This window comes from Asterias amurensis, chromosome 4 (assembly GCF_032118995.1).
Source record: "Asterias amurensis chromosome 4, ASM3211899v1".
NCBI lineage: Eukaryota > Metazoa > Echinodermata > Asteroidea > Forcipulatida > Asteriidae > Asterias > Asterias amurensis.
The window spans coordinates 23022837-23045761 of record NC_092651.1 but is presented as its reverse complement, the minus strand read 5'-3'; the positions used below and the strand labels follow the sequence as shown (position 1 = coordinate 23045761).

Sequence of the window (22925 nt, the reverse complement as noted above, 5' to 3'; positions counted from 1 at the left end):
GAGGTGAGTTTTGAATTTGGAACAAGTATCTGCTTTTCTGAGTTGAAGTGGGAGGCTATTCCAAAGAGATGGTCCGGCATGTGAAAAACAGCAATCACCCCAGGAGTGCAGGCAACGTGAACGTTCAGGAGCAGGTTGTTTGAGGAGCGGAGCCGTCTTGGAGGTTTGTACACATGGATTAAGTCATTGATGTAGTCGGGTGACGTGCCATCCAGTGAGTGGAAGATCATAAGGAGAACCTTAAGTTAACTTGAGTTATGGTTGTCGAGTCCTCAGGGTGAGGATTCGAATCCCAATCAAGACTCTTGTGTCCTTGAGCAAGACACTCGACTATAATTGCCTCTCATCACAACTGGTGAATGAGTACCCTTGAGGGCAGATGGTTCTTGTGATTGATTTAGCATGGTACGGTGCACTACACACTACATACATAGGCTGTATACTCCCCATGGAGCTGAGATGGTGTAACAAATGAAATAAATGGCCTAGTGACCGGGGTAATAATGTTTGAAGCGCAATGATAATTGTTTTGAATTGTTCTATATAAGAGTTAGTAATTATTAAAGAGGCCAGGAGGGCCATGAACCTATACGCCAACTACACCTGAAATAAAAGACAAACCGAGTCTTAATTTAGAAGATTTATTTTAATCTTTCTCACAAGAAATATTCACTCATTCATCAAATCTTTTTCACTAGCATCGTTTTCTTTCATAAAACCATAATTCTTTTTTTAAAGTTACATATACCTCGCAAACATTCAAGATTTCAGTGAATAACACAAATTCCGAGTACAATAAATTAAGATTGGGCGATGCTTAGTTGGGATCAATCAACAGTAAAACACAAGAGCTTTGCCACTCAAGATCTGACACATAACAGTATTATTGGAGTCTTTATATTTTGTTGATTACTTTCCACCCAAGTCCAAGTATTGCCCCAAAATATCCGCTGATAAATGAGCTTTAGCATACCGTCTTTCTTCAAAATGCACCCTTCTATCAAAAGCTGAACACTGCAATCTTCATTTAAATGAAAGGTTGTGTTCTCTTCTATTGTACAAATCATGCCTACAGGAAGGCCGAGCTAATATGCGTTATGAACACCACATTAAATATTCAAAAAAAGGTACCCGACTATTCTAGCTCTTTAGCTTTGGTATGGTTACTTTGATTGAATCAAGATGGCCGACCATGGCAACTTAGATCACCAAGGCAACCTGCCTGAAAAGAAAAAAGCTATATCCCAATCTGATTGGTGGATTTAAAAAAAAATATTAAATAGGAAGTTTCTCAACTGCCCAATCAGTGCTTTTCCACAAATTTTTCAAACATAATAAATATTTGTCCGTTTTAGAAACAAACTTATAACTCTCTTTTTTTTCTGTGTAGACAAATTAAAGGAAAGAATTAAGGCATGGTTGGCACAATGCCTTTCCCCACTGTTCGAAAAATACACACCACAAATAAATTACTAAGCATTCGTATTTGCCTTTAATTAACTCACCGATAAAGATTGTCTGCTCCTAAAAATAAAATTAAAAAGTTCAATGGTAAGCCAATTAAGAACATATTGTGGAAAAACACCTTACTTGGTTAAGGGCATCAACGGCAACTCTCTTCAGAAATTTCCTAGTGAAACAAATTATCAACATAAGACTGTATATGTATTCTTTTGTGTGATTTTTAAAGCCATTGTGCACAATCAGTAAATTGTATTGTCCCACACTTCGTGTATCACAACTTATATATAAAATAACAAACCTGTGAAAATTTAGGCTCAATTGGTCATCGGAATCGGGAGAAAAAAACGTGAAAACCCACCCTTGTTTCCGCACGTTTCGCCATGTCCGATGACATTTGAAATAAATCCGTAATTCTCGACATCAAGAATTGATATTGTTTTCTCAAAAAGAGAAGTCTTTCACCATTACCTTCTGTAAAAAACCCTCGCGTGGTAAGTGTGAGTAAATGCGAGTATGTGTTCACAGTGAATCGCAAAACCTCGTCTGAACCCATGGCCAATAATCTGCCATGGTATGCTGGCTGTCAACACGCTCAGACTTTTCTCCAATTGAGCCAAATACAATGATAAACAAAAGTGGCAGCCTGTCCTTTCAGGTATGCCACATTTGTACAAAGGTCTGGAATCCAGGTATACACAATAGCCTTCGGCAAAATGAAGGTCATATTCAGTCTCTTCTAACCCCCTTTGTAAAAGAAAAACAAATCACAGCAGGATTGGGGATTTTCTTTTGTGGATAAACAAGTCAGCCATCTTAAAAATTGCATAAAGTTAAACTTGAGGGCGCTCCATAAGTGCTCCGTAAGCCAATTAAGAAAATGTTGTGGAAAAACACCTTGAGTGAATAAGGACATCAACTCTCTTTAGAAATTTCCTAGTGAAACATTTTTATCAACATAAGACTGTATTCTTGTGTGCAAAGTATACCTGTGGTTTTTAGAACCCTTCCATTCTTTAATCCTATCCAAATGGGACATTATGTACACTACAACTAACCTTTGGAAATTTTAATTTCAAAAGTTGGTAGAGTTTGAGATAATGCCGAAAATATGGAGCGGTTATTTCCACACAGTAAGAATAATCCGTAATTGGAATACACAATCTGAGAAATTGAAATGTTTTTGAATCCATTTTTTTCAAACCACATTCCTCAGAAGGGAATTGTTTCTCAAAATGTTATACACTATAAGGCTTGAAGGTTATTCATTTTTGGTGTAGTTACAACAGGTAATACCCTCCCTCTAAAGTAAGCCAAAAGATAATAAGCAACTGACGTTCTTTTCGCAGAAGATGCATTTATAATAAAAATCTTTATCTATATTTGTATTAATACAATTTAATAGCTAGACTAGAAAAGGCCGTTTCATTCTTGCGTCCCGTGAATGTTGAATAATTTAGCGAGGTCACTGAGGTCACTGTATTCTTTTCCTTCCTTGATAACCTGCAAGAAGAAAATGGATTCAGAAAGAAAAGTTGAGTACCGCTGGCTCAATGAAACTGTTGCTCACATTATCTAGATTGATAAAATCAAGAATTGTTGGCATCTAGAGTAAAATCCTTAAAGGCACTGTACACCTTTGGTAATTGTGAAAGACAAGTACTCTATCTAGGTGTATCACAACATAAGCATAACATAATCTGTCCCAGTTCTAACATAGTGTGTATGGGTTTCCTTTAACATGTTTAACTTAATTCTCTGCGCTTTATTTTTATAGAGCCTTGTGTAGCCAGCACCTCAAGTGGCTTTTTGAACCTTGTGATAGATGGGCGACTTCCATAAAACCCCCCAAGAAAATACAAAATAAAAACTTGGACCAAAGCCGCAAATATTTGATTCTGGTCATCTATCATTCTAGTTTGCATCAAAAATGTTTAGACCATAAATTTTACTGAGGATCTAGAGCAAAACTGAGACAAAAAATAACCTCACTATAGAATATCTTTATTTATCGTTATAGATTTCAAAATGCCGATCTAATGACATCTTCTTACCTTTCTTGCAATGGGCATTTTATTGAAGACATTCCATAAGACAATACCGACCACCAAGTCATTTTTAAGGTAGAATACCACACCTTTCCCATAATCCTCCGCTGCAACAGGTGCGGTTACTGCAGGGGTCACATCTGGGACTGTCACATCAGCTACCTGTAAGTTGAAATGTTTTCATACAATTAAGACTACAGGCTTACCCAAAATATTGTAATTTCAATGCAAGTGAAAGGTAGGGTCATCGTTTGGTGGTTGTCAACGTAATGCTGAATGTAATGCTTACCATAACTATCTTTGTGTAAAGTAAGCTTTGGAATGGATAGAAATGAACAAAAACAAATGTTTTATGTACCATTTTTTTTTGGGGGGGGGGGGTCGGGTGGGGTGTAACCAGTTAAAGATGCATGACCCATTTGTTTGCCACATTGGTGATGTAAGATTTATATAAAATATTGGATAGTTAATTTCCTTTATTCAAGGAACTTATACAATTTAATATCAAACAATGAACAAAGTCAATAACTAGTAAAAAGTGGATTATTAAAAGATAAAAAGTAACTGTCTGGCTCCTAAAGCTATTTGAATCCATTTATTGGAAATGAAGGAATGTCACCAAATACTTACACTCTCTGTCTCTGACCTAATGCCCTCTCCGGTTTGTTCAACGACAGCTTTGGGCGTGTCTTTGGGCGTGGCTTTAGCGAATACACCAACCGTAGGTAGACTGGAATCAACAATCCCTATTGCTTCATACCCAACCTCCGGACCTAAATCACTCCTGGGAAATCAGCAATTAATTAGGAAGTTAAGTTTCTATAGAGTAAATATTGATTTAGCAATTAAAGACTTTCAAGAAGCACTGTGGGGGTAGACTTACCAGATCAATTCATTGTTCTTGGCAGTCTGTGCATGCTCAGAACTACGTTTAAATGTAATTTTACTCGGTAAGTCTGCTGCGATCTAGCTCCCCTGAGAGTCTGCTGCCACCTAGTGTTTCAAAATTCCCCATCATTATTCCTAAGCTGAGATTTACGCAATAATTGTAGTATGTATACATAGGACAGTCTGAGATGACTTTAAGATCTAGGTAAATCTATTACTACTATTATTATTTACTTGACCAAGATATTTCCTAATCAAATTACAAAGAAACAAATACATCAAAGAAAAGGCATTCTTCACAAGAAAAAAATGTAAACACTTAAATAAGTAGATAATTACATACGAGTAATGAAAATCGAAAACTTTAACAAATAGTAAAAAACAAACTTAAACAAGAGTAAAAGAAAACTAGGAGCAGAAACGAATTAAGTTAATGAGGGCGAAGTATGCAGGAGGGGAACAAAGGCAATAAAATTGAAAAGAAAAAACAATAAGAATCTGGAGGATCCCAAGACCAATCCACGCACTAAGTTTGGAGTTGATATGGCGAGTCTTACTTGAGTAATCACATGAACAATGATTACAATGAAAAGAAAAAAACAATATGAATCTGGAGGATCCCAAGACCAATCCACACAGTAAGTTTGGAGTTGATATGGCGAGTCTTATTTGAGTAATCACATGAACAATGATTACACAAAAACACATGGACACACACAAACACAAAAGGACAAGGCAATCAACTTTAAGCCAGACTTCCGCTTGCTTCGCCGGCAGGGCATAGAAAAAGACGATCAAACTACAAGATAAGATGTCTGAGAATCTAACAGCAAGACACATTTCCCCGATTAAAGGTACCTCTACTGTAAAGAAATTAATACTTTGTACTGGAGTGTTTAAAGGGGCATCAAGGCAATTCCAGGGGGAATAATGTCTAGCAACCTCATTGCTTCAGTAAAGTAGCAGCCCTGCAACCAATCATATTGAGTTTAAATTCCATTCAAATTTCCAAATCTATTTCCCTGTCAAGCAAAGCCCGCTTAATACTTCCTGTGAATGCGATGCGAAATATGACGTGAATTTGACGTCACAACTCTGCCCTCATTGCGATATTCGCTACAGAGTAGAGCACAACACAACCCCTGCGAATTATTTGTTGCAAATTTGTGACGTCAACATTCGTATCGCATACACAGGAAGTATGAACCGGGCTTAACGCTTGAAAACTCAGAAATATTTAATACCAAAGTGCAGAACAACATTTGTTAAATCTAATAGTTTTCTAATAATAATTTGCATCGGGTTTAAGAATATTCACAGAGTATTTAAAAAAATTAGGAAAGTACCGAGTATACAGTTACATTTAATTTAACAAACATGTATTTCCACTTGAAAGAAAACAAAACAATTATTACAAGAAAACTACTAAGTGGAGGCATTACACAAGAAGCCGAAGCTTATCAACGGAATGTTTTAAAACATAAAATTTGTGTATATATGGGTAAAAACCAAACTGAACACTTATGAAGTCATACTAACCAGAACATGGATTGATGCCAGTATGGTTTCTTGGCTCCTGTCATGTTTTCTCCAGCGAGTCTACCACTGACTACAGCATGATCATGGTGCTCTACTCGCCTCCTACCCAGCTTGATATCATAGAAACAAGCAGCATCACCAGCCTACAAGTATCAACAGCAGGAAGTTAAGTTAACCCTCTCACTGTGTGATCATTTAATATCATACACTGTGGCTTTGAATGGGGGAAGAATAGAGTGGTGATGAGGTCTTAATTGGCAATGACCTTGCAAGGTTTTCACAGATCATTTAAGACCGAGTCAGCAGTGTTTTGAATACCAGGGTAAACGTTAGCAGAATAATTCCTGGCTTTAAAACAGACGCAATACAGGGGTGAGAAGATGCAGCAAATAGGGTGTTGTGAGTGAAGGTACGTACAGAAGTGACATGTTGGAGACCTTCTGCACACATACCAACAAATCTGTGTAGAAGAGGATTTTACACCAGGATCGTTGATCAACAGTAATGTTCTTTTGAGAATTTGTCTTGCTATAATTTTCTAGCACCACGGAACAGATCTTTTGATTTTGGGAGACTTCTGAAAAGAACTGTCCCACTCATAAACCACTACCTAAGTAGAAGGTAGGACCAGGACTACTATTTTCGCTGTTAAAACATCATCTACCCAGCAAGTAGATATTCATGGTGTCATTGCAAACCCTCAAAATACATTGGAACCTCACCATGCAGTGCCTCAAACCCCATAGGCGTAGACAAGTTAGAGTAAAACATCATCAGGAGTGTTTGAACAGTAATAGAGAGGTTTCGCATGCGTACGGATACAGATATAGATACGGATATGATAACCATATCCGTTGACGTCGGCCGCTTGTTGGATTTTGTTTCCAGGTATTCATTTGAGTGCGCTCGCATTCATTATGAGTGTTAAGAGCGTTCTTCTGACAAACATGACCCATAGAGACCCCCGTGTTTTATACACTGCATTTTCTCATCGTTTTGCTTCTACTCACATGACTAGCAATTTTCTACCTATATCAAGCATGATACCAGTGAAAGCAAATCCATGGGAAAATTGTTTTGATCTGGGACAAAAACACAACTAAAAGTCTGCAAAACAGTGTCCATTTTTCTACGACGTGTATGAGCTCCCGTATCCGTTGCTAACGTGTATGCAGAATATGATAGTCACGGATACGCATCACGTGAACTCACAAAGTGTCGAAGTATCAGTATCCGTATCTGTCCCCGTACACCTGCGAAACCTCTCTAATGTTTGAAGAGTAATAACAACTTACCACAAAGACCCCACTCCTGGCCTCCAGCTCAGCATTGACTCGGTACCCGCCCAAGTCATCATCTATCTCAAGACCTGAAGATTTTGCAAGGTCAACATTAGGCTGAAGACCAACGGCTACCACTATGTGATCTGCGTTCAACTGCAGTGAAGAAAGGGCAAAATTGCATAGATCTTAACTCATCAAATCCTGAACAATAAATGAGAGAGCTGTTTTGGCAGAATAGGGATCGGGTTGGTTCAGTGGTTTCTTTTTCGCCTTCCACCTCCGTTGACCATAGTTGGTTGGGATCCCAACTCAGTTTTTCTTGTAATTAAAAAACATCCTTCTTGAAGAACTCCTTATTGAAGTTCCGGCATATTAAATTTTGAAAAACGTTTCGAGACAAAATAATTCTGGTTTGGAAATGTAGATATTCTATATTTTGACATCCAATGATGTCACGTTTCAATTTTCAGTCTAAAAAAGTACAAATAAAGTATAATTTTACACAATTTTCATGTGAGTTTAGAGACTTGTAACTTCCTCCCCATTTTCATGAGGACACTATCTATTGGAAAATGGATCTGACCTTAAGAGCCCCTCTTGAAGCGTGCGATAAATCGATCATGACGCACGGGTGAGCAAGGACACGTGGGGCTCTCCAATGCCTTTCTGCACAACTCTGCTGCGCGCACCGAGATACGCATACGCATGGCGGACCTTCATTGCGTTGTAATTGGTCAATACGCAATGGGTTGGAGCTTAATGGATCGGTCTATTGGACCTAGCATTGAACCTAGCCAAAATCATCTGAAGGACTACTAAATATTATCTGATTACCCTCCGGTACCCGATTTGCTTACCTTTCTACCATTGCTAAGCTTGATGGTGACCTGCTCATTGGCTTTATCAAAACCAGCAGACTTCAAGAAGGCCCCAGGAACTACCTCTACTCCCTCTGTAGTAGAAATGAAAAGAAATCAATGTAAACATTAGAACAGGACAGGTACACATTTGAGTTCAAAAATCAGACAGAGAAGGATGCGTTTTGCTGGTGACTGCTTCAGGAGCAAAGACGAACCAGTGTAAAATATTGTTCTGTGGACTCCTAAGCATGGGAGGAGGAAACGTGGTAGACCAACACTAACTTACACTGACATTCTTAAAATGGACACAGGACTTGAATCAACAGATTTCAAGTCAGCAATGGGGGACAGGAAGGCTTGGGGAACAGTCGTGACTCGAGACCACTCGACTTAAGCAAGCAAGTAAGCTTAATTAGTAGCAAGTATTCAGAGAGGTTGTCTTGTTTTTCACGTCCTGTTCGCTCCTTCAATTTTTCTCTATTCTACCTTTTCTCCCCTCTCGCTACATCTCTCCTCTACAAGGCGCTTTATCCAAGCATTCTCAATTATAAGAAAGTAAGGTTTTTTGGGGGTCGAAACATCTTTTGTAAGCAGTGGTGCCAGATGGCTCTGAGAAGAACAGGACCCAATTTCATAGAGCTGCTAGGCACAAAAAAAAATGCTTAGCATGAAATTTCTTCCTTGATTAAAACAGGATTACCAACCAAATTTCAGCTGTTGTTTGCTCATCCTGAAAATCAGGTGGAAATTTAGTTGATAATCTTGTTTCTATCGAGGCAGAAATTTCATGCTAAGCAAATTGTTGTGCTTAGCAGCTCTATGAAATTGGGCCCTGGTTTGTTCTGCTCAATGTTTTAGTCAGTGTGCTCTGACCCATCTGTAACTGGAAGATGATCTCTACAGAAAGCGGTCAGAGCACACCGACCGTAACGTCGAGCCACACAGAGCCACCACTACTCACAAAAGAAATTATACATGGGGTCTCCTCAAACCTTACTACTAAGTTTTTTCCAAAATTTAAGTTTTATTCCCAATTTTCAATACTTCCTTCCATTTGTTAACTAATATTTGAGACTTTACATTTTGACAAAAGACTATACATGTAGTTATAGTAACTTCTCAAATGAAAGTAAATAAGTTGAAAAATATAAATATATTTGTACATGTACAACCATGTTAAAATTTCTTTCATAAGAGGTTTAGCTCTGAGAAGCACCAATGTGGTCTTGATGTTTGGAACAGTAAACTCTACTCATCTTCAGGAGAAACAAGCAGAGTCTGTTAATTGACACGTCAAGACCACATCAGCTCTTTTCAGAACCCCCGCTCCTCCCAAAAGAGGTTTTGACATGTTTAAGCCACAAGTTAACTAGCTTTTATAACTTTTTAAATAGAACTTCCTTTTATTTTGTTACTTGAATGTTTGTTTTTTAAAATACAATGTGGGGTTTTGATCATAAAGTTATGTTAAAGAGTTTTGACCTAGCCTGACAAACTTATGCTTGGCTGAAAAAAAAATCAGACAACAATTAAAACGATATGTCTGCACAATTCACTTACCATTTTTAACCTTCTTCTTTGTCCATTTACTGAGATATTCTGGTAGAACTCTTCCCATGTTTCCTATAAGATGAAAACCACACAATTTTTTTCAGAGTTAAGAATCTGTCTTGAATCTTGTCATTTTGTCCTGGACTAAATTTCATCAACCTAAAAATGGTGCTCATCGAATATTTCTGCTAAGGGTTACTGCAACCCAAACAAATGTATTGACAAACTAGGGAGATTACCAAAATACCGCTAAATAGCTCAGATTTTAGAGAGCCTGCCATTAATCTGGAGGTCGTAGGATAAAGTCGTGCTCTAGTCAATTTGTTAAAACCTTAAATTATGAAATAACTTGCCCAGTAAGTTTCCCTTGTGGCTGATTACTTAATAAATATAGGACATTAAGTATTTAACTTTGAATTGAAGGGCAATCGAAACAGAACAGACACTTCAATACTAAGATTTGACATTCTACAGATTTACAGATAGGAATTCAATGTGTACCTTTTTCAGGGAAGACTTGTGTGACTTTCATACCCGTTTCTTTGCCTAGATGGAAGGAATAGGAAAATGAAAAGAAATAAATGGACAGTTTCAAGAAAAACTCATTCTTCCGCACCCTGTTATAGAATATGATCATAGTGCTTGTTTCTACAGGTTTGCAGAGCTATGTTAACATACATTGTAAGAAATAACCTCTACTTCAAAATCTATGTTATTTCAGAGGGAGCCGTTTCTCACAATGTTTTATACAATCAACAGTTCTCCAATGCTCGTTACCAAGTCAGTTTTTAAGTTAATATTTGTTTTGAGTAATTACCAAACGTGTACCTTCCCTTTAAACTACCTTCCCATCCAATGTCATCATTGGTGGAATCTAAATCAGTTCAACTTACCTCGCCTTCCAAGTGCACAGGCCAGCTCACTGCCAAGGAACCCCCCCCCCCCCCCCCAGTAACAATGTTCTAAATCAGTTCAACTTACCTCGCCTTCCAAGTGCACAGGCCAGCTCACTGCCTAGGAATCCACCCCCGATAATAACAATGTTCTTGGCCGTCTGTGTAATCTCATCTAGACTCTTAAAGTCTTTTATCTGTGACATGGAAAAGGCATGACGGAACTTATCAAATTATGCAGTTTGGCCATGAGCTCACCAAGTCAAGAATAATCATGGAGTTGGAATTGTTTAAGTGCTGGATAGGTGAATAGTGAAATTTGGTATTCGGTTAACCGCTGGCCAACTATCTAAAATTAACCAGATATTTGAATATTTTTTCCCGTAAACTCGACAGACAATGGCATTGAAATGATTAATCAACATGGATGACTCCATGTTATTCATGAATGACTCCATGTTAACACAATTTAAAATAATGGATGAAAGAAAACTGTAAAACTTAATCTTGAGAAAACTCGACAATGGTAAGGAAGCTTGCATTGCGCGGTCGAGTAAACTCGACAGACAATGGTATTGAAAGGATTTAACAACACGGATGACTCCATGTTATTCATGAATGACTCCATGTTAATACAGTTTAAAATAATGGATGAAAGAAAACTGTAAAACTTAATCGTTACTTATTTAAGGGCTACTCACAGTTCTAAATAATGTCGTTCTTTTTTCAACCTCCTCTCCTGCTTTCCGGATTGCTGGAAGATTTCTTGGTGTACCGCCTAAATATCAAAAATAACTCATGGGTTTATGTGGGGTTTATTACGTAATATATATTATTGCGACAAAAAAATAAAATAAAATAACTGTCAGTTTTATCATTAAAAATGTACCAGTGTAATTAAAAGTAAAAGGCTAAGGTAACCTTTCCCTAACTCTTTATGTCTGAAATAGAAAAAAAGTGATAATTAAATGCTGTATTTTTTAGAATGATTTATTGGAAAACCACGGAAACTAGCTCTTATTTTATTAAGCAGATTTGACAGACAAAATGAATTTACAATGTTGTGTCACTTTATTTGCAGTTGGTATAAAGTAGACACTATATAAAGGGCCAGCAAGTTAGTGAGCCCTTTCATTGTTTAAAGTAAAGCAGATGTGATGTACTGGATACTGTTCAATAAGCAAAAAACTTCTGCTTACAGGATTCATGAAACTGCTTCATATTCAGAGCAAAATATTAATATTTACCTGTAGCCAGGAGGCACTTGTCGTATTTGATGGTTTTACCATCGGCCAGGGTTAGTGCCTTTTCATGAACATCCAGAGAAACAACCTGAAAAACAGATCAAATGAAATCAATCAATCCAGATTAATATCATAAACCAAACTTGAGTAAGTTGACAAAGGGAACATTTCCTAGGGCCTATATTGCCTCTGCATAGCACCAGGACCAATACGATATATCATCTCAAAAGCCTGGTAATGAAAAAGATAAAATGCAAGTTAATTAATAGGGGGGTTTAAAAAGTTATTTATCTACTAGTTAAAATGAATAACATCACTTCACTTATATATGATTTGAGGCATTGCATGGTGTGGTATCAATGTATATTTAGTTTGCGGTAACACCATGTGTGTGTATCTACTTGTCAGGTAGATTTTTTAACTATTACCAGGGCGGATGGTATAGAAATTAGAGTGGACTACTACTTAAGCTTTAGGATCGTAATTAACTGTACTGCCGCGGAGTCAGTTGAAGAACCTTCATTTGCCTACAGAAATCACTGAAATAGTGGAGACAAAAACGGCAGGATATTTGGTCCCTGGAAAAAAGTAGGAACATTTTACTGGGCATGGTTGACCTACTTGGTCATATGGTGTACATGTAGGGTTTACTACACTTTTCAGGTTATTCAGTCTAAGTTTTGCTGATTTTTCCTTTCAAGGACACTGAAGTATTGGAAATCAGACAAGGAAAGATCACGCTTGAAAAAGCTTCAAGTTACCTTTGCTCCCTTTAAGATGGCCACACCTCCATTTTCTCGTCCCATGAGGTCTGTTGGATCGCAGTAGAAAGACTCCGGCTCAAAAAGAATACTGCATCAAAATGAACAGATGATAAGAGATAAATCTTTAACACTTACTATTAACAGCCATGCAAAATCTTATTGCATATTTTGTTGGACTCTATTGGACTGAGGACTGCTTTACATGGGATCAGGCCTACCACCATAATCCTGAGTCCAACAGTTTGGGTGTTGAGCTTGGTTTGGACTGAGGACTGCACTAGTAACTGATTATGCTTTACATGGGATCAGGCATACCACCATAAACAGAGTCCAACAGTTTGGGTGTTGAGTTACTGAATGGTGTTGGATTGAGAACTGCACTAGTAAACTGATTACGCTTAACATGGGATCAGGCATACCACATAAACAGAGTCCGACAGTTTGGGTGTTGAGTTACTGTATGGTGTTGGATCGAGGACTGCACTAGTAAACTGCTCATGCTTTACATGGGATCAGGCATACCAACATAATTAGAGTCCAACAGTTTGGGTGTTGAGTTACTGTATGGTGTTGGATCGAGGACTGCACTAGTAAACTGATCATGCTTTACATGGGATCAGGCATACCACATAAACAGAGTCCAACAGTTTGGGTGTTGAGTTACTGTATGGTGTTGGATCGAGGACTGCACTAGTAAACTGATTACGCTTAACATGGGATCAGGCATACCACATAAACAGAGTCCAACAGTTTGGGTGTTGAGTTACTGTATGGTGTTGGATCAAGGACTGCACTAGTAAACTGATCATGCTTTACATGGGATCAGGCATACCACCATAATCAGAGTCCAACAGTTTGGGTGTTGAGTTACTGTATGGTGTTGGATCGAGGACTGCACTAGTAAACTGATTATGCTTTACATGGGATCAGGCATACCACCATAATCAGAGTCCAACAGTTTGGGTGTTGAGTTACTGTATGGTGTTGGATCGAGGACTGCACTAGTAAACTGATCATGCTTTACATGGGATCACGCATACCACCATAATCAGAGTCCGACAGTTTGGGTGTTGAGTTACTGTATGGTGTTGGATCGAGGACTGCACTAGTAAACTGATCATGCTTTACATGGGATCAGGCATACCAACATAATCAGAGTCCGACAGTTTGGGTGTTGAGTTACTGTATGGTGTTGGATCGAGAACTGCACTAGTAAACTGATCATGCTTTACATGGGATCAGGCATACCAACATAATTAGAGTCCGACAGTTTGGGTGTTGAGTTACTGTATGGTGTTGGATCGAGGACTGCACTAGTAAACTGATCATGCTTTACATGGGATCAGGCATACCACCATAATCAGAGTCCAACAGTTTGGGTGTTGAGTTACTGTATGGTGTTGGATCGAGGACTGCACTAGTAAACTGATCATGCTTTACATGGGATCAGGCATACCAACATAATTAGAGTCCGACAGTTTGGGTGTTGAGTTACTGTATGGTGTTGGATCGAGGACTGCACTAGTAAACTGATCATGCTTTACATGGGATCAGGCATACCACCATAATCAGAGTCCAACAGTTTGGGTGTTGAGTTACTGTATGGTGTTGGATCGAGGACTGCACTAGTAAACTGATCATGCTTTACATGGGATCAGGCATACCAACATAATTAGAGTCCGACAGTTTGGGTGTTGAGTTACTGTATGGTGTTGGATCGAGGACTGCACTAGTAAACTGATCATGCTTTACATGGGATCAGGCATACCAACATAATCAGAGTCCGACAGTTTGGGTGTTGAGTTACTGTATGGTGTTGGATCGAGAACTGCACTAGTAAACTGATCATGCTTTACATGGGATCAGGCATACCAACATAATTAGAGTCCGACAGTTTGGGTGTTGAGTTACTGTATGGTGTTGGATCGAGGACTGCACTAGTAAACTGATCATGCTTTACATGGGATCAGGCATACCACCATAATCAGAGTCCAACAGTTTGGGTGTTGAGTTACTGTATGGTGTTGGATCGAGGACTGCACTAGTAAACTGATCATGCTTTACATGGGAAAAGGCATACCAACATAATTAGAGTCCGACAGTTTGGGTGTTGAGTTACTGTATGGTGTTGGATCGAGGACTGCACTAGTAAACTGATCATGCTTTACATGGGATCAGGCATACCACCATAATCAGAGTCCAACAGTTTGGGTGTTGAGTTACTGTATGGTGTTGGATCGAGGACTGCACTAGTAAACTGATCATGCTTTACATGGGATCAGGCATACCAACATAATTAGAGTCCGACAGTTTGGGTGTTGAGTTACTGTATGGTGTTGGATCGAGGACTGCACTAGTAAACTGATCATGCTTTACATGGGATCAGGCATACCAACATAATTAGAGTCCGACAGTTTGGGTGTTGAGTTACTGTATGGTGTTGGATCGAGGACTGCACTAGTAAACTGATCATGCTTTACATGGGATCAGGCATACCAACATAATCAGAGTCCAACAGTTTGGGTGTTGAGTTACTGTATGGTGTTGGATCGAGGACTGCACTAGTAAACTGTTTGACATTCAACTTTGAATAGCACAGCTTGCCTAATAGTGTTTCGTTGACACAAAAGAAGATAAAAACTTCACGTGATTTTCACACTGTATCTCTTATAATGTATCTGTGGAAATCAGCCTTGTGAATTTTTCACCACACAGTTACCCCGGCACACTTTCGTACCCTATCCCAATTACATGGTGTTCCGGTTGCACATTTCAAGAATACCCCAAGTTTTTCAGCTTACCCCTACTCCAGAGCAATAGTGGCTATTCCCCCAAGGATATGCCAATTTCCCAGGAAAAGAGTTGTTGGTAATTACTCAAAACAAGTAAGCATAAACCTTACTTGGTAACAAGTAATGGGGAGAGGTTGATAGTTTTAAACATTTTGAGAAACGTCTCCCTCTAAAGTGACGTAGTTTTCGAGAGAGAAGTAATTTTCCATGAACTTGATTTCAAGACCTCAGATTTAGAATTCGAGGTCTCGAAATCAAGCACCTGAAAGCACACAACTTCGTGTGACAAGGGTTATTCTTTTTTCATAATGTCTTTAAATGACTGACCTTCTCTCTTTGCCATTCCACTGTGTGAATCTGAGATTAGCGATGGCTTCCTTGTCTTCACTAAACCACAATTCTTTAGAGAGTGGTGGCCTCATGTATGGTGTGTAATCCTCCTGACCTATCACCAACACCTGAAATACACCAATAAGAATAAAACACCAGTTTACCAAACACATCTTGGGTATTTCATCAATACCTCAAATACACCAATAAGAAAAGGAGAAGAGCTTATCAAACACATCTTGGGTATTTCACCAACAACTTAAAAACACCAATAAGAAAAGGAGAAGAGTTTATCAAACACATCTTGGGTATTTCACCAACACCTTAAATACACCAATAAGAAAAGTAGAAGAGTTTATCAAACACATCTTGGGTATTTCACCAACACCTTAAATACACCAATAAGAAAAGGAGAAGAGTTTATCAAACACATCTTGGGTATTTCACCAACACCTTAAATACACCAATAAGAAAAGGAGAAGAGCTTATCAAACACATCTTGGGTATTTCACCAACACCTTAAATCCACCAATAAGAAAAGGAGAAGAGTTTATCAAACACATCTTGGGTATTTCACCAACACCTTAAATACACCAATAAGAAAAGTAGAAGAGTTTATCAAACACATCTTGGGTATTTCACCAACACCTTAAATCCACCAATAAGAAAAGGAGAAGAGTTTATCAAACACATCTTGGGTATTTCACCAACAACTTAAAAACACCAATAAGAAAAGGAGAAGAGTTTATCAAACACATCTTGGGTATATCATCAACACCTCAAATACACCAATAAGAAAAGGAGAAGAGTTTATCAAACACATCTTGGGTGGTTCATCAACACCCCAAATACACCAACAGAAAAGGAGACCAGATAATCAAATCGATGTTGTGTATTTAAGGGTTTTGATCAGTATGCTTGTGAGCAAGAAAGATATTGTCATGTTTGTTACCACCTCTTAATTTGCAAATGTATGATCTCAATTTCTTTCCATGACCCATGTTATTTTTCTTTACCTTTGCCTTAGGGTCGCTTGATCTTATAGCTCTAAATGCTGCAAATGCTGCCGTACCAGCTCCGACAATGACATACGGGACATGCTCTGGGAAGACTGCTGGGGCAGGTACTGCCGGAGAGCCTGAAGAAAGAAAACACAAGGTTTCAGTCAAAGTGCGACATTATGCAGTGGAGCCTTGATGCAAACTTAACATAAATTGTGGCTGCTAAAACACAGGATTTGAACTGCCTCTAGCCGCCGGTCACTCTCGATGGTATTTTCTAGAAGGTCTTTGGTTTGAATCCAAGTAATATACCCACATGATTATTTTCACAAAACTTGAGAAAGTATTGAGTATACAATGCTTAAACACATCGGTGCACAGATAAAACCAAAATAATATTTTTATCCCTGATGCAAATTTAACATAAATGCAGCTTGCTTCATTTACTTGTTAATGCAAGTTTGCCCCAAACAAGGCTACTCATTTCTCAAAAACTACAGCACCTCAGCATCTAATATTTTCAGGGAAGCTTTCTACTACCATTATCTGCAAACGGTGTAAGTTTATTGTAAATCTGTGGACATTGTGTCTTGTGTAACAAAAAGTACCCAAATCCTTTAAAACAGTCTAGATTGTATGATGGAGGTAAACAGGCACCAAGCAAGGAGTTCCATAGAGATGCAGTACAGGGGCTCTGTTAGAAAGACTTTCTTTAACATCTAAGCAAGTGTAAAATTCAAGCCTCGGTGTATTTCAATAAGTGATAAATTGGTTAGTCTAGTAAGTAGTATTGAATCTTGGTGCTACCACAAACCAAAATTGATACCTCACCATGCAATGCCTCAAATCCCACATTGTAATGTTTCACTTAGGGTATGTTTAGACAGCGTACTAAGTTAGACCCGAACCGGTTTATAACTTTTACGAGCAGCAGGGGGTGATCGTAAAAATAAAACCCCTTTGCGTTCAGACAGCACCGAGTTAAACCCGATCCGGTTTATCTTTGGTTTTAAGTGGTAAAAGAAAACGCGACCCCGTTACTCTAACAACCTGTTTATTGTCCTGTTCATTGGTCACAGTGTATTTACGTAACGATTACGAAGGTCAATGGGTCGCCTGTTGTGAGTTAAACCGGATGTGGTCTTTTTTATTCTGTCCACACACAGTGTTAAAAGATAAACCTGAAGCGGTCTAAAGATAAACCCCTCCCTGGACGGTTTATCTTTTGTGGGTTGAACTCAATTCGGACTAACTTTACATCTGTTCAGACACACCGAGTTGAACTCGATCGAGTTGAATCATGAGTTAAACCAACTTTAATAACGTGTCTGAACGCACCCATGGAAAATACTTTGAACTGTGTGGACATAACAGCCTGGATAAATAAAATGTCATAAATAAAGTTGTGCAGGTACCTGAGTCAGCTTCATCAGCTGTTTCTGTGGCAGCCACTCCAGGTTCTTTGCTTTCTGTAGCAGCAGGGCTGCTCTCAACTTCAGCAGGGGTAGTTGGTGCTACGTCAGCAGCCAACTTTCGCTCTGGCTGAAGACCAAGTGTGATCAGATCCATCTTGTACACCTGCAAGATGATCGAATGAGGACAATTGATAATTGGTTTCTGTGAAGAAACATCAGGGTCTTTTCTGGAGAAATGATAAGAAGGTGTTTAAAGACACCAGACACTATTGGTATTTATCAAAGACCAGTTGTCTCACTTGGTGTATCTCAACATGTCCATAAAATAACAAACCTTTAAAAATTTGAGCTTAATTGGTGGTCAAAGTTGTGCTCCCATGAAGTGGCAATCCCTAGGCTGCTGTTTGTTTTTATACATATTCCTCTGTTTTTCGTTTATCTCGGTCAGATTGTGTGTTTATTGTCAGTCTTCTATTTATCATATTGTTTTGTTTTTTAAAGGCAGTGGACATTATTGGTAATTACTCAAAATAGTTATTAGCATAAAACCTCACTTGGTAACGAGTAATGGGGAGAGGTTGATGATATAAAACACTGTGAGAAACGGCTCCCTCTGAAGTGAATTAGTTTTCGAGAAAGAAGTAATTTTCCACGAATTTTATTTCGAGACCTCAGGTTTAGAATTTGAAGTCTCGAAATCAAGCATCTGAAAGCACACAACTTCGTGTGACAATGGTGTTTTTTCTTTCATTTTATTACCTCGCAACTTCGACGACCAATTGAGTTCAAATTTTCACAGGTTTGTTACATGTATTTTATGCACATGTTGAGATACAGCAAGTGAGAAGACTGGTCTTTGACAATTACCAATAGTGTCCAGTGTCTTTAAAGCCTGAATAAATGAATAAACAAGTAAACGAGTGTCAGGCTTGGAATTGTAACAAACTTTAAATGAACTGGAAACAAAACTTACAAATGCTGTGATGCCAATGAATCCAACAACTCCACCAATCATCCAGAGGTTTCCATACTTGCCAACTCCTTCAACGGACTCTGTTGCCATAAACCTCAGGGGTCCAGGCTGTGACAACCTCTTACCTCTTGGGAATAAAGCTACAAAAACAACAAAATAATATGGAAAGTGGGTCAAAGATGATGCACAGTCAATTCAGTCTTTCCAATTCTCCTTGCTGGACAACAAATATTCCCACTTTATGCTAAGTACGCTACAATACAATGGTGATATATATATATTTTTTTTTTTACAAAGCATGGACTAACCTTGATACCTCACTTTTAATAGTGCCTCAATAACTTGAGCATTTTATTTTGTTTTTTTTATTAAGCACGGACTATTAACCATGATACTTTAAATAAAAATGTGTTACATGTATGCACTTTTGGTAATGTTTATGTATAAAGGGGTTCAATATAAATCTATCAGGCTCACCCGCGAATCAACAGTATCACGACTGTCAACACACGTGCCCCAAACCATTTGCCAACAGTACTACAGAACAAAAGTACTTTCATTACAACATATACATGTATGATGTACATGTAGGTAGTGAAATTAAAAAACATCGTCAAAAAATACAATTTTCTGCTGGGTACTTACTGTTGTTTTCCTGCCGCATCGCACGTTTTTTGACTTCTCAATAATGCTCAACGCTTTATCTTTTAGTCACTCGACCACCAAGCGCTGTACACCAGCCTACTCGCCGAACTGCCAAGCCACCATCTAGTTGGACTAAACCATTCTGTGAAAGAGGTGTTACAAACCTGTGTGGCAGTGCATGCGCTGTTTGTTTACAATAATAATACCCGCCGTTCACGCATAAAGCGCCCACGCACTGCCGCACGGGTTTGTAACACTCCTCTCACAGAATGGTTTAGTCCAGAATGTAGTAGGCTGCATAATGAGAAGGCAAAAGACGTGTGATGCGGCAGAAAAACAACAGTGAGTACCGAGCAGAAAATTGTATTTTTAGACGATGTTTTTTAATTTCACTCAACGAAAAGAAAATGCAAGCATTATGATGTATATTGAGTAGGTTGGGGTAAGCTTTAGGTGTCCTGGGGTTGATTTCACAAAGAGTTAGGACTAGTCCTAACTTAGTCTTAGGACTAGTCCTAGGAGATATACAAATTGCATGGATAGTCCTAAGTTAGTTTAGGACAAGTAAATGGTCCTAACTCGAAATAAGACTACTAGTCCTAGGAGATATACAAATTGCATGGATAGTCCTAAGTTAGTTTAGGACGAGTAAATGGTCCTAACTCGAAATAAGACTAGTCATAACTCTTTGTGAAATCTAGTTGCGATAACGTAACCCTCCTGCCGACAGCGTAGCCGGAGGGTTACGAGTCGCTTCAATCGAAAAACGGCGAAATATTTTAGTCAACAGATTTGCTCCTTTTTTTACCACTTTAAAAAATAATGACACAAATTCTATGAACACGAACGTAATCCTCAATGTCTAATGAATAAGATTCAAAAACACAATTGAGAAAATATTTTGAAAAAAAAGGACAAAAACTTACCAGATTCCGGGAGCGAAACAGTCACAAATTTCCCAGGTTCTATTTTTGAACCTGTCGCTGGTTACCATGCGCAGCCCCAAGCGCTGAACCCAACCGCAGGTACCAGCCGACCGAGCCGCAGCCGAGTTTGACTGAACTAGTCTGTAAAAGGGGTGTTAAAAGGGGTGCTGCAGTGCGGCAGGGCTTTAAGTGAGTGAACAGCGGGCATAGTAAACGGACAACGCACACGCACTGCCGCGCTGCCTTATAACACCCCTTTTACAGAATGGTCTAGTCTAACAGCAATGAACATCGGGAAGTCACAAAATGGCGAAGCGACAGGTTCAAAATAGAACCTGGGACTGTTTCCCTCCGGGATCTGGTAAGTTTTTGTACTTTAGTTCAAAATAGTTTCTCAATAGTGTGTTGAATGTTATTTATTAGATATTGAGGATTAAGGTCGTGTTCTTAGAATTTAAGTCATGATTTTCGAAAGGGGAAAAAATTGAGCAAATCTGTTGACTAGCTGTTGAAATTGTACGTGTTTGACCATTTCGCCGTTTTTCGATTGAAGCGACTCGTAACCCTCCGGCTCCGCCGTCGGCAGGAGGGTTACGTTATCGCAACTATGTGAAATCCACCTCAGTACACAGGAAACTTCAGTTCTGGCTGGCTAAGGTTCGTTAAACTTACACCCATCAACGCTGATTTGAAAAACGTATAGCGTTAAAAAGGCCCTAAATATGAGACGCCTTATATATATAGTTTCGGATTTCTAGTAGAAGTACATCTTATCTTAATTCTCATTTGATTTTGATTGAGGTAAATTTAGATATTAATTAATTATTAATGTTACTTCATATCGAATGAAAAGTGGTGGCACCATACGGAAACTGGAAACTTTTCTGATTAAAATCATGATTTAATTTCCTCTGGGAGACTGTTCTGTTAGAGTTAGCATTAAATTTAAACTTCAGTCTGTGTTCAAATTAGCGTCCGGGAACTGGGCCCTCTGTGATGTGTCTCTTCCACATTACACTTACACTTACAGTTGAGTTGTTAACAAAATATTTATTTATATTCACCATCGTTTAGCTGCTTCTTCTTCAAAGCCGACGAGAATGTCCTCTTCAAAGGCGTACATCCCTGCCAAACTGATCTGCATTTATACATTGTTATCCGGTTTAAAAGAGTCTGTTTAGTTCGGTAATGTTGGTCTTGACTGACGACTTGGTTTGGTTTGCTTCAGCGAAGATAGCGAACCGGCCGGTGTCGAGTCAAACCTTTACGGAAAACACCGGTCTCATCTGGTCCGGTTACCGGCGCTCTATCTACAGTATTAAAGCACTGTATTTGTAATTCTGCAAACCAGACTAGTTCAAACAACACGTGTGTCTAGCGCCCTCTGTTGGTTAAATTAACAGCCAATTAAATCTAACTTTTTTTCGCTTGCGCCTCGCGCGCTCCGACGATCGATAAGGGCGCACAGGGCAACCCCCCCGTGCTAAAACAGAGCAAATTTTGTTGTATTTACGCACAATTATTGTTTTATGAAAATAAAGCCAGCCATAATGACGACTTTCTCATGATTATAAACTTGTTCAAGTCGTAATGACTTTAGACCTAGACCCAGTTAGCTTTAGATATGCCAATTAATTAGACAAGTGCATGATTATTTTTTGCAGGCGGCTTGTCAAAGAACTACATGTAGGCCTTTCCAATTATGAATATGAGTTATAAAATTCACAATATTATGACTTCTCAAAGTTCTGACAAAGTTGCATGGTATTTCTTTTTGATGAAAGAAATTTTACAGAGGGAGCTTTTCTGTTCAGAAAAAACACGGGCTACAAAACTTTGCACTATGTTACAAACTAATGTTTGTACCTGATGAACATGAATTGATGTACAACTTATTTTTAGGTTTTTAGTCAACTACCACGTGACATTGGCAAATTTGTTTTTTTCTTTGATGATAGCCATTTCCCAATCACCAAGACCATAACTCCCAACTTAAAAGCACAATATTGATCCACACTAAAACGCCAAAAACACTGATGTCTTTGGTTGTCTTAGGAATTGCAAGTGTTAATAAAATAGACCCAGCTTGCCTGTTCTGTGAATGTTATTCATTTTTCTATCTTCCTTTAAAAGTGTAGCTTGGAGTACATATTTTATCTAAACTGTCAAATAACGCCCGTTTATTTTTGGAGTGGGAGATATTTTGCCAGGTTGGATACAGTGGGGTAACAAGAGGGAGGAGCCCCCCCCCCCCCAGAAAAACATTATGATGCACAAAATATCAACCACCTCAAAGTATGCCTTTGAGAAAA

The 22925-nt window shown here is 38.6% G+C and overlaps 1 protein-coding gene across 1 annotated transcript; it reads right to left on the bottom strand.

Annotated features, from left to right (window-relative positions):
* Positions 1-631: 631 nt before the first annotated feature.
* Positions 632-22915, bottom strand: LOC139936507 (apoptosis-inducing factor 1, mitochondrial-like). The gene is made up of 17 exons (XM_071931340.1): positions 21678-22915; positions 19043-19182; positions 18070-18232; positions 16670-16791; positions 15651-15781; positions 12529-12619; positions 11771-11855; positions 11225-11301; positions 10612-10720; positions 10132-10176; positions 9640-9702; positions 8077-8171; positions 7232-7372; positions 5937-6079; positions 4140-4293; positions 3516-3671; positions 632-2964 (listed from the first exon to the last, which is right to left on the bottom strand). The coding sequence occupies exons 1-17, from the start codon at positions 21763-21765 to the stop codon at positions 2887-2889; spliced, it is 1881 nt and encodes a 626-aa protein (XP_071787441.1). The 5' UTR covers positions 21766-22915; the 3' UTR covers positions 632-2886.
* Between the last annotated feature and the right edge of the window lie 10 nt (positions 22916-22925).

Coding starts and splice junctions, on each gene's coding strand:
- LOC139936507 (XM_071931340.1), bottom strand. CDS start 21,765: ATGTATAAATGCAGATCAGTTTGGCAGGGATGTACGCCTTTGAAGAGG. Junction 11,856..12,528: donor CCATCTTAAAGGGAGCAAAG/GTAACTTGAAGC, acceptor TCTGTTTTTCAG/GTTGTTTCTCTGGATGTTCA. Junction 7,373..8,076: donor AGCTTAGCAATGGTAGAAAG/GTAAGCAAATCG, acceptor TCTTCACTGCAG/TTGAACGCAGATCACATAGT.